Raw genomic sequence first — 11402 nt, 5'->3', positions numbered from 1 at the left:
ACCTTCTGATAATTAGATGACCTGCCTGACATCCTGAACTACAACTACAGCCGCCTGACCCTTGCATAGTGTACATATTCTGTGTAACAAAAATAGCAACAACAATAATTTATTATAGTTGTTGATGTTAACACAGAAGCTTAATAAATAACTGATGAATTATGATATAAGGAATTGCACAAGTTTTGCCCCTGTACACCACCCTTTAAAACCAAATAATCAAGCTGTGATTGTGCAGGCTGCCAGCTTCAGTTCAAGGGGTTTGACTAAAACCTTTGTATTAACTGTAAAAATTACAGACTTTTTATACACCACCTACTCTCCATTTTCACAGTCTCAAAAGTTTGGACAGCAGAATGATAAGCTGTTTAGAAGCCGCATCCCTCCTCCTTTCATGGCAGTTTACACAGACTGCCCAAACTGCCCTTTCATGGCAGTTTGGGATTGAAGTTGCTTTTAGTAGTTTTTAACTGGAACTCTCAATATGACGTCAAATTAATGTTTATGAAAGCGATGGTGGCTAAATATCTAAAAAAGCAAAGTTTAGGAGTGGCCAAATCAACAATCTGGTGCATTCTTAAAAAGAAGAAATGCACCAAAGAATGCAGAATTCTTTCCTTGGTTAAGAAAAACTCTGTCACAACATCTAACTGAATGAAGACTACTTGGGGAGCTAGGTGTTTCTAGGTGTATAGGCCTACAGATAAGACAGGTTTTCATTAATGTAAATACAGATGATTTACAACTAGGTGCAAACCACTAATTAACCTCAAGGACATGAAGGCCAGATTCGATTTTGCAAGAAGACTGTCATGGTCCTGAGTCTTTGACCCAGGTTTTTGAGTTTGTTTAGGCTTGCTGTTCTTTCTTTGGGAATATTGAGATTTTAATATTCAGTTTTGATAGTCTCTGAGTTTTGTTACTTGTATGTCTAGTTTTTGGTTCTTGTTTAATTTCATTCTCTTTCGTGTCTGTCTTAGTCTCACCTCTGTGTGTCCTTCCCAGTGTCCCCAGTGTGTAGTCGATGAAGTCTGTTTATGAATGTCAAGTTCGATCTCTGTCCTTCGCTCTCTCTTTGTCTTTCGCTCTGTCTCGCTCCCTCTACCATGACCGCAACATCTAAAAGAGCCGGCGCAGTTCTGGGAAAAATCTTTGGACAGATGAAACCAAGATGAACTTTTATTAGTTATCATCATGATGGGATGAAAAAAGAATGGAGAGGGAGGGAAATAGCTCATGATCCAAAGCATACCACATCATCTGTCTTTCCTAGATAGATCGACTGAAAGATTGATAGACAGAATTACCTTCATGCTTATGATGAGTGGATGTAAACTTAGGACTGCACATTTATTTAGGGGATTAATTAGAAATATTTCCCAGCACAGTGATGATTTTTGCATTTTAGTAGTTTGTTTTGTTTGGTGGTGTTGTTGTAGGGCACAATAGTTTGAAAACCAGTGGCGCTTTTTACTTCAGTTACATGGTACTAACCCAGTGAATTACTCCTTGGTATGTCAAATACTAATTTATATTGTAATCACTGTGTGGTCTCATTTGGCACCGATTTAATTTACTTCTCAGTAAAAGTGTGATGCTGCAGCGAGTTGCTGGAGGTCCTGATCTTGTTTCATAATAATCTGGTGGTCTGGGGATTCCGTGCAAAGAGCTGCAAATACAGAATTCCCCAGGTTGCATAACAACAGATTTCCTCCAGGGAAACAAAGTTTTACAGCCCTGAGATGTATCAAGTTCAACTGAGTGTTCCCTCTCCCCCTCCTTCAGGGCCTCCCCTTTCTCCCGCAGCCCCAAGTCCACTGCTTCACTTTGTACGAGACTCTCTAATGTCTCTCCCTGTTACTCTTCACTCAAATTAGTAACTTTCCCCCTATTCTTCTTTTCCCTATTGCACTGTTCAAAGCGAGTGTCAGACACTGCAATTGTCTGCATATGGTGCTTGTAATGTGGTGCACATGTTGCTTTCTGTGCATTCACTTTCACAATGATGCTGCTGACTTGAACAACAGTAATTACAGCTAGTTAGTTACCCGTTCTCTGTTTCAGAACTACTGTTATTATCTGGTAATATAGAACTTTGATTTCAGATTTAAGTTTTTAATTTGACTGTAAATTATCACGACTGGGGATGATTGAACAATACTGATGGACAACATATTCGGCTGAATGTCAATTTATTTGCACACATGATATTTATATTTGTATTAATAGTGATGGTAATAATATTACAGGGCACTGTTTTTTTTTAATGGGAAGTGACTTTGTCCTTATGTTCCTTACTTGCAAGAGTTTTGCAAGTAAGGATTTCAGTGATTTTTGATTTCAGAAATAAAGAGTCTTGGAACACTGTGTAAGCTGTAAGAATTTATGTCCGATGTGCCTGTGTTGCATCTTTTTTCTTGGACGTCTGCAGCTTCACGTCTGTGACAATCTTCTCTCTTTCTCGTTGGCTTTGGCTTCTCCTCATCCTGCTGGGAATACGCAGCCTTGAGTCTGAAATGTGTTTACATTTTGAGTATGTTACAAATTATCTGCTAAGACTAACTTTGCGTGACTTGGCAGAAGCCTTCACCTTGCTCAGATGTTGTTTGGGTCAAACGTTTTTTTACAGGGTTGCACTCTCATTTTGACTGTCTTTATCTGACAAGGGTTTTCCAAGCCAGATGTGAACCCAGGAAAAAGTTAAAACTCACTATGCTGATGTCTGTCTGTGGGCCTGCACACATGTGCTCATATGAGTGTATGCATGAACGTGTGGTGTAGGCACCTTGCCAACATGTCCGCAATATTTTTCTCAACTGGGAAGAATTCACCTTTTCATAATACAGCAGAAAACCAGAGGCAATTACCTAAACAATCTGACAACATTAATGTATTTTTAAAAAAATCTGCTATTGTATATTAATAGTTCTGTTATATCTTAACCTCCCTTATCAGGTTAACTGATGTTATATTGTGTATCAAGGATTGTCCAAGGACATTCAAAATGTTCCCTTGCAGTGTGTTTGTCTTTAATCTACTTAAAGATATCAACATATTTTATTATGCTACTTAATATCCCCAGGGTACTATAGAAATATTAGAGTCTGAAACTGAGTGCTTCTTGTGCAATGTGTCCTTTCAGGATTGTGCTGTTTTCAGTAAGAACAGACTAGAACAATCCCCAAAGACATTTAAGCTCAAACTCACAGCAAAATGCATTTTCTACAGTTTTATCAGTAATTAAAACAAGGCCTGAGTAACACATATTTAAGAGTTGTGCCTGAAAGCATATATATGTGCTTTCTGACTCAGTCCTCATTTCTTTCTTTTAAGTCACTTAATGTTTCCCTGAGAATCATTCAAGCTTAAAAATGCATGTAATACTTGTAACCCAAAGGTAAAACCAGTATTATGTCAACATTTATTAGAAAACTTAGTAAAGAACCTGTTTTAATCTTTATCTTTTATATCTTTAGGTTCTTTGTTATGAGCAGTCTGTCATACATGAAACATAATTTTTTGTAGTAACAATGTGGTTCCCAAAGAGCTATTAGTTGAGAACATGCCGTATCTTGGTATGGTGTGCCTTAGATGGTTAATTTTCAAAATGTATCACAGTAAAGTGAATAAAAGAGTGTGGGTTAGTCCAGTAAAATAAAATGGCAAAGTTAGGGTTAACTCAAATAAATTTAAGAAAAAAGGTGTTGGACAAAATAGAAGCAAGGGAAACAGGGAGAAAAGGCTGAGTTTTGCCAAATTACACAAGAACTGGACACAAAATCAGTGGCATCAGGTCTGATAGAGTGATCATTAATATGTCTACAGCCATCTGTAAAACACAGTGGAGGCTCTGTCATGGTGTTGGGGGTCTTGTCACAACTAATGAAACTACAAATGCAGAAAAATGCTGTCAAATTTTGACCCACCATGTAAAACCACCTGGACAGTGCTTGATTGTCATTATTTTTCATCATGACAGTGATCAATAACACATTGCCCTTGCAGTAAAAGCACCTGGATAGAAAAAGACACAATGGAGCACTATCAGTCATGAATTGACCTCCCCAGAGCCCGAACCTCAACATTATTGAAGCAATGTGGGATCATCTTGACAGAGAACAGAACAAAAGGCAGCCAACATCAAAGAAGAGCTTCCTATTCCTAACTAACTATTACTGAAGACTACTTAAAGAAAGGACAGAAAAGTAGGCCCAAGAGAGTTCAGGGTGTGTTTGAAGAATACAGGTGGTCATACCAAATATTGACATTCATGCTCCGTAGAATTGTACAAACCTTTTTCATCTTATATACTGTATTTATATATATGTTTGCATGCGCTTCGAAAAATACCTGAACCTGTTTCCAATTTTCCTAGCAGGATATAAAGAAATGAGGGTGGGTCGGGACTTTTGCACAGGAGTATAAATAGATAGATATGACATGTAATGAAGGTGTGCTGACAAAAGACAGAATATTAGGCAAGATAACTTTCTGTAAAGTATCTCTGTTTCTATTCTGAATATGGTAAATGGACTAGTTCTTATATAGCGCTTTTCCACTCTTCTGAGCACTCAAAGCGCTTTACACAACTTGTGCATTCACCCATTCACACCCATTCGCACAAGCACAACTGACATTCACACACATTCATACTCCGATGAATGCATCGGAGAGCAATTTCGGGTTAGTATCTTGCCCAAGGATATTTGGCATGCAGACTAGGGGAAGCCGGGAATCGAACCACCAACCTTCCGATCAGTAGATGACCTGCTCTACCACCTGAGCTACAGCCACCCATGTAAGTAGGTCATTGCTTTTTTTCTCTCTCTTTTTTTCTCTCTCTCCAAAGTTTACTTCCTGAATTTATTTGACCATTTATACCCCCTGGTGGACAAAAACAAAACAAAACAAACAAAACCTGAATACAGTGTGCAATACTTTATTTCCACTGTTGCACAGTAAAAGATCCAAGTGGGTTACATTGAAAGAAAACGGGACACCTTAACATACAACATATATTTTACGTAAATAAAACAAATAACTTACACCCATAAATAACAAGGTACTGTAGTGATATAGTTAGTACTGAGATATTGCAGTGATATCATGAAGAGAGAGCTGGCCTAGAAGTTAAAAGTTACAACTATTTGACGAGTGTGGTGAAAATAAATACATCTCCTGGTGTATTTCTGTCTTTTTCATGCTTAGTAAAATGGGAATGATCCGTAACCTAAAGATAACATCTGTAAAAATAAATATCATAATCTTTTAGTGTACAGGATTGTTCACTCTGATAGAAAAAGATTACATAACACATGCATTTATTATGGTGTTCACTTTGTGTTTTCATCTGGGTATCTTTTAGCAGCATCAGCAGCAGAATATTTGAGCATTTCAAAGTCACACCCTAAGGCAGAGGGAGTTGGCGAGCATCTACAGTGCATATGGTTGGAACCTGCCAGTCAGTAGCAGCCTTTTTGTGTGGACTTTGCATGTGTTGGATTGGTTTTCGTCTGACATTCCCAAGAAAAAAACAAAAAAACGAACCAAACAGGAACAAGTGTAAGGTTAATAGGTGACTCTAAATTGGCTTTAGGTGTGAGTATGAATATGTATGCCTCCAGCTCGCTTCACAGGATGGTTGATAAATGGATGCCCTGTGTGGTCTGAGCACCATGAGGGGAAAAGAAAGAAAGAAAGAAAGAAAGAAAAACAAGTCCTGCTTGCTTCAGCACATCATGGTCAAGCTTATTGTGGACTATTCTGGTGATCATACGATTGTCCTCACCTGGCTGAATGTAGCTCATCGCTGAACAAGATACAACACAGGACTGTACTGCATCGTATAATTTATATTTGTATTGTATTGTATAGTTTTACTGTATTATATAGAAACACTTTTATAAAGAAGTATTGTTATTCAATTCAAAACACCAATAATATAGAATAGCTTTCATGATATTTCCAGAATTCCTGTTTCAACTTAGTAAAACTGTAAAAAAAACTGTTTTGGTGCTCAAATTGAACTTTCTGTTTTCTGTTTTAAAAATGAGAACATTTTGTAAAACAGGTCCTGGCTCATCTGCAACTGGAGTGAAAGTGGAGTGTATTCAAGTGTCTGTTAGCACGTATAGCATGACTGAATCCACAGATATTTTGCAGATAAGTTCTTTGATTTTTCAGTCTACTCTCCTCTCCTCTGCCTTGCATTTCATAGGGATGAAATGAGATGCAGTGTGCTCCCTCCTGGTCTTCTTCCCTCTCATGGGCTTTCCCTTTTGTGACAGGGCTATGAACATTTCTTTTTTTGTCCACTTGGCCGAGGAGTAAGCATTGAAGTAGTTTTCTAGGAAAACCTCCTTAAAGTTGCAGTTGTCGTTGTAGATCCTCTGTAATGGAAACACATCAAGCCATTAATATGATTAAGTAAACGCTCTGAACTGTTTGTTTTATTTCTGCATGATTTAAATTAGCTGACAACAGCATATGACTTTCCTCCCTGTGGAAAAATATTACCTTTCCTTGCAGCTGTCCAGCTTTGTTCATAGAAATATAATACTGGCTTTTTACGCCTTTTATAGCCAGTATGCCTCCCTCGGACACTGTCCTGATTTCTAGGATACCTGCCGGACAGTCAGAAAAAGGAGGCATGTTACAGGAGAGATAAGGCGCTGTCATCATCCAGCTTTTACTCTGGCTCCAGCTCCACATACATCTTCATTAGCAAACGAGGTGGAGGTTCCTGTGATTAATCAGTCTGTGGTCTCTCTGACTTTATCCAAGCTTTGTTAAGTGGCCTGGGTGGCTTTTACACAAACCACAACCTATGCCATAGCACATATGGGAAACAGATTAGGGCTCTCTTCCCCAGGGACTGAGAAAACTACCTTCTTGCGTGTGCTTTAGACCTGGCATTTAAAGCCTGCTTTTCAAATCTGTGGGAGGGTAAACACATTTATTCTTCCCAATGTGCCATGTTGAAAGGATGGAATTTTTAAAGTATTTAAACACAGAAAATCAAATGATGTAAACAGCAAATTTCTTTGCCCAGAGTTCCAAAACAGGAGATCTTTCGTGAATATTTGAAATGATTACATTATTGGGTAAAGTGAAGTAGATGTTTAGTTATCTTGTAGGACTTTAGCCGAAAATGTAACTTAAAAAAAAATAAAAATCATGTCATGTCAACAGGCTGCACCAATTATCAGTTCATAAATCAAATATCCATAACATTGACCTTTGGTAAAAACATTGCCATCATATATATGAAAAATCCTTTGCATGCTGTAAACATATGATGTTTCTGTTTAAAAATAGCGAATGGTGAGATGTGGCAGTGGCAGCAAAATTAAAATAAATAGAGAAATGTGCTTTTTACAGACTGGCAATCTGGTTCAGAGCTCGTGTTTTTAGGCAATTCAAAACCTTGTTGATTTTTTACATACTCTAGAAATTCTTTCATTTGATAGGCAGAGGGGAAAGTAGGGGGAAGAGGTCTATTAAAGCTCTTTAGGCTGACACTGAGCATGCCACATTTGAGTGTTTGCTAGATCACAAACAGATGGGATCTCCCAATCTTGGAATGTTGTTTGTGCTTTTCTTGCTCTTGATATCTGACTTAATACTACTGACCTTTAACTGTTTACTCATATTTATTTAACCCCGCTTTTAGGTCCCCCCCCAGCTTCTACTTATTTCAGAGGCAATCTCGAAAGTTCAGTTTAACACTATAAAAGCTACACCCTCGTTTGTAAACCTGTTTACAGACTCAGAGTCAGCCAAACGTTTGTTTAATCCACATATATTGGTGGGATTTATCGATGCAACTGCATGCTTGTCGTCTGAGAGCATCATCCCCGTAATGTAACGTGCAACAGCTCCAGTCGTTTGGTGTACTGTGGAAAGATGGATCACATTTTTACACGCATATTGTAAACATTTTGGCTCTGATGCAAAAGCCTCACAAGCTGTCCTCAGTTGAAACAGATTTGCCATCACTCGCTGCCACTGGCTAAGTAAACTACTTTGTGGATAATCCCTAAGTCTACTTTCTGAGCACTGTTGGACCTCAGTGTTTACATTCATTGCGAAATGTGCTCCAGACATAACTTTCACGGAATATTGTTAACTGTGGAGTTAGCTTCAGACTAAACACCTTGTAGTTTCACAGAGGTGCAAGTTTAGCAAATTGATTCCATTTAGCTTTCATTTTTGCTGCAAAATACTGCAGGATTTAATCAGGTAATATGTATTTTACTTCGACATTCATCAAATTCGATTTAGAAATGCTTTATTTATCCCCAAAATTGAGCCTTTTCTTCTCGTGAGTTTACTGACCTAAGGTATTTGTCATGTTTTGGCTGCGGTAACACAGTGATTTTCCATCTTTTGGGAAGAAAGCATTTCTAATTCTAATTCTAAATTGCAATGAATTTAGTTGGGTGGCCGTAGAGTATGGTGCAGCCAGTCTACTATGCTACGATTGCTCTGACTCAGCAGAGAACTGTGCCAAAACATATGTCTTTACTTTTATTAGGTTATTTTCCTAGAAGTCCCTGTTTTCCACCTGCTGTTTAGAAATTATTTATTTCCAGCTTGTTGTTTGTCTGACTTTCTGTGAGGGTTAACATACCTTTTATCAGTATGGCCTCATTTTGCTTGAACCACAAAAAAAAATATGATTTTTATCTTTTACTGAAAACAAAAAACAAAACACTACAATGTAATATAATAAATCATAAAAACAAAGATTACTAAAAGTGACCTGATATTTGTGTTAGAGGTACAAAGCAAACGTTTCTCATTTTGGTCTCCTATTTTTCTTTTCTGTCTTTGTAATAAAAGACTTTTTGCAATCAGCTTTTAAGGATTTCTTGTTCGCTGCAATCAAAAACATAAATCGCGGATTTATTCCATGTACATCTGCACCATGCTGCTTTCATCAAAGAACTTTGTGTGCTTTTAGCGTGCGACTGTCAGCCGCATATGGGCGTATCAGTTTTTCAGTCTTTCATTGCCAGTTGTTGCACAAGCATCTTTTCCATGAGGCATCTCTCTTTCAAGCCAACATTCCAGCCACGGAGGCACTGTCAGATAGGAGGAAATGATAACTACTTAAAACATCCTCACCATGACACAGAGACTCCTCGTACTATCTCACAACCTTTGAGAAAATGTTGGCCCCTGAGCAACAATTCAAACAAGTAGGTGCGTCAAAAAGCACTTATCACGGTTAGCAAATAAAATGTGTCATTAAGTAGTTAGATGGTAATCATTATTTTAAAATATTTGGCTTCTAATTTTAGAAAAGAATAAGTTTGGGCTGGACACAGTGTGGTTGCTGTCTCTGTGTTTGATCTCAGCAGCCAACCACAGATCCATTACAAAATTTGATTTTTCCATTGCTAATATTCTCTCCCACTCTTTTCCCTGATAACTCATTCTGGCGCTCTGAGTACTGAGAGTAAATCAGGCAGAACAAATGTGAATCTGTGTGAGTCTCAGGTCATAAGTCTCCAAGACCCTTCAGTTTACTTCATTACAGCCTGTGCTGTAATTTAACCCATCAAATCTCCCACCTGCTCCATTTTACCTGTCACTTTGGCTGCTCTAACAGAGACACATGACTTATTAACAGAGTAATAGCAGTCAGATTCACATACATTTTGGCAAATGCCTATAGATATATAGTGGGACCTATAATAAACGTTTGGTCTACACAAAAAGAGCGATGCTTACTGTAGCAGTTGGTAGAGTCTTGAGTACCATTGATATTGCCGGAGTCATCAATAGTTAGGAACCACTGCGTGCCACTGAACAGTTGTCGTATGCGCACATCTCCTCCCTCCATATAGTCATAATTCCTGGTGTGGCGCTCATGTTTGGAGCAGTTCATGATGGCGGCAAGTTGTTCTGGGGTGCAGTCACTGTAGACTACACACACACTGCCAAACAGAAAGATTGCATGCAGGTACAGTCCCGGGAACAGATTTTGAAGGTTCCATGTCAGCATCCATTTGCGCATTATAATACAATGCAGTGGGGATCAGTGAACAACATACTGAAATACAAGATAGAGATCTGTGCGTCGTTCCTCAGCTCAGGGATCTTCTGACCCCTCACTTGTGACCTGCTGGTTTTCGTTACTGCAGCACTGCTTCCTGGCGGGGAGGTGAGACAGAGTGGCTGTAGAGGAAGCAGGTTGGCAGAAGTTGGCTGATTGTATCACGAGATTATGCCCCTCTTTTAAACTTCAGTGACGGCGCACATCTACTGCTCCATCTTCTTGTCCCTCAAGGGGCATTGTAGTCCAGTTCAGGAAATATTATGCAGAATATCACTGTAATAAAGAAACAGTGCATTTTAATACTTACATACAAGATTACATTTTCAATCAACTTTCAAAATAGCTTCTGGTTTTCTGTGTTTACACAAGTATGTTTTGTACATTCCCAAGCAGTAAATCAAAATTTGGGTGATGCAGATATACATCTCCCTCTCATGGATCCAGAGCATGAAATATTGCATCACTGGTGCTGTCTATAATTCCTGTACATACATACATAATTTGAAACAAGCAAAATATATAGCTTTAATTGTAACAAACAAATCTGTATTGTAATGACTTACATGTGCTCTGAGTGGTGACAGGAGTTGGCAGAGGTGCGCTCCCTTTCAGCAAGAGTTTTAATTTGAAGGCTCTTTAGATCTAAAGCTGCAGTCTCAGTGGTAAACCAGACCCAGTGATGCAGAAAAGTTAAGCACGAACTGGGAGCTTCTGTGAATTCCCATGGATGTTTCTCGGATTCTGGCAGACTGACTCTGTGCATCGTCCACTGTCGTTGTGCACTCTGCTTAGATAAATGCCTCCTGCTGACCTCACTTGAGAGCAATTAAATCCCAACCAGTCAGCTGTCCCTGGCTGATATGCAATGAAGAAACACCCTCTGCCTGCCTCTCACTGTCACTCAACCACCAGACATGAGAGGGAGCTATAAACTCTTGGAAGACTGAAATCACAAGTACTTTAAGAACATTTGCATGCTCACTCACTCTTGCAGACTCACTCTTGTTACAACCCTTCTGTCTTGTCCAAGAAACATCTTGTGCTTAAATAGACTTGCACTGTGCGTGCCACAGATCTCAGACTGACTCACATTTATTTTATTGACGGTTACAATATTCGCTGTAATGACAAACCTCAAAAGAATTTCTTTCCTATTCAATTTAAATGTCATAATTAATTTGCGGTTTTACTCGGCTGCATTGGATCACTGGTAAGGGGTTTACTGATTGAAGTTAAAAAAATAAAAACTTCAAAGAAGTCCTTTAGTTTTCTTTCTTTTTGAGTCTTAAAGTGGCTAAGGTTATGACTGGCAGGTATCCGTCCAAGCAAGAAAAAC

At 38.6% G+C, this 11402-nt stretch overlaps 1 protein-coding gene across 1 annotated transcript; it reads right to left on the bottom strand.

The window, feature by feature from the left end:
* Positions 1-4923: 4923 nt before the first annotated feature.
* On the bottom strand, positions 4924-10913 carry fgf7 (fibroblast growth factor 7). The gene is made up of 4 exons (XM_004543502.6): positions 10630-10913; positions 9739-10339; positions 6517-6623; positions 4924-6389 (listed from the first exon to the last, which is right to left on the bottom strand). The coding sequence occupies exons 2-4, from the start codon at positions 10022-10024 to the stop codon at positions 6180-6182; spliced, it is 603 nt and encodes a 200-aa protein (XP_004543559.1). The 5' UTR covers positions 10025-10339; positions 10630-10913; the 3' UTR covers positions 4924-6179.
* Between the last annotated feature and the right edge of the window lie 489 nt (positions 10914-11402).

The sequence above is a fragment of the Maylandia zebra genome, linkage group LG1 (assembly GCF_041146795.1).
Source record: "Maylandia zebra isolate NMK-2024a linkage group LG1, Mzebra_GT3a, whole genome shotgun sequence".
Taxonomy (NCBI): domain Eukaryota; kingdom Metazoa; phylum Chordata; class Actinopteri; order Cichliformes; family Cichlidae; genus Maylandia; species Maylandia zebra.
The sequence above is the reverse complement of the archived record's forward strand: the minus strand, read 5'-3'. Positions and strand labels throughout refer to the sequence as shown.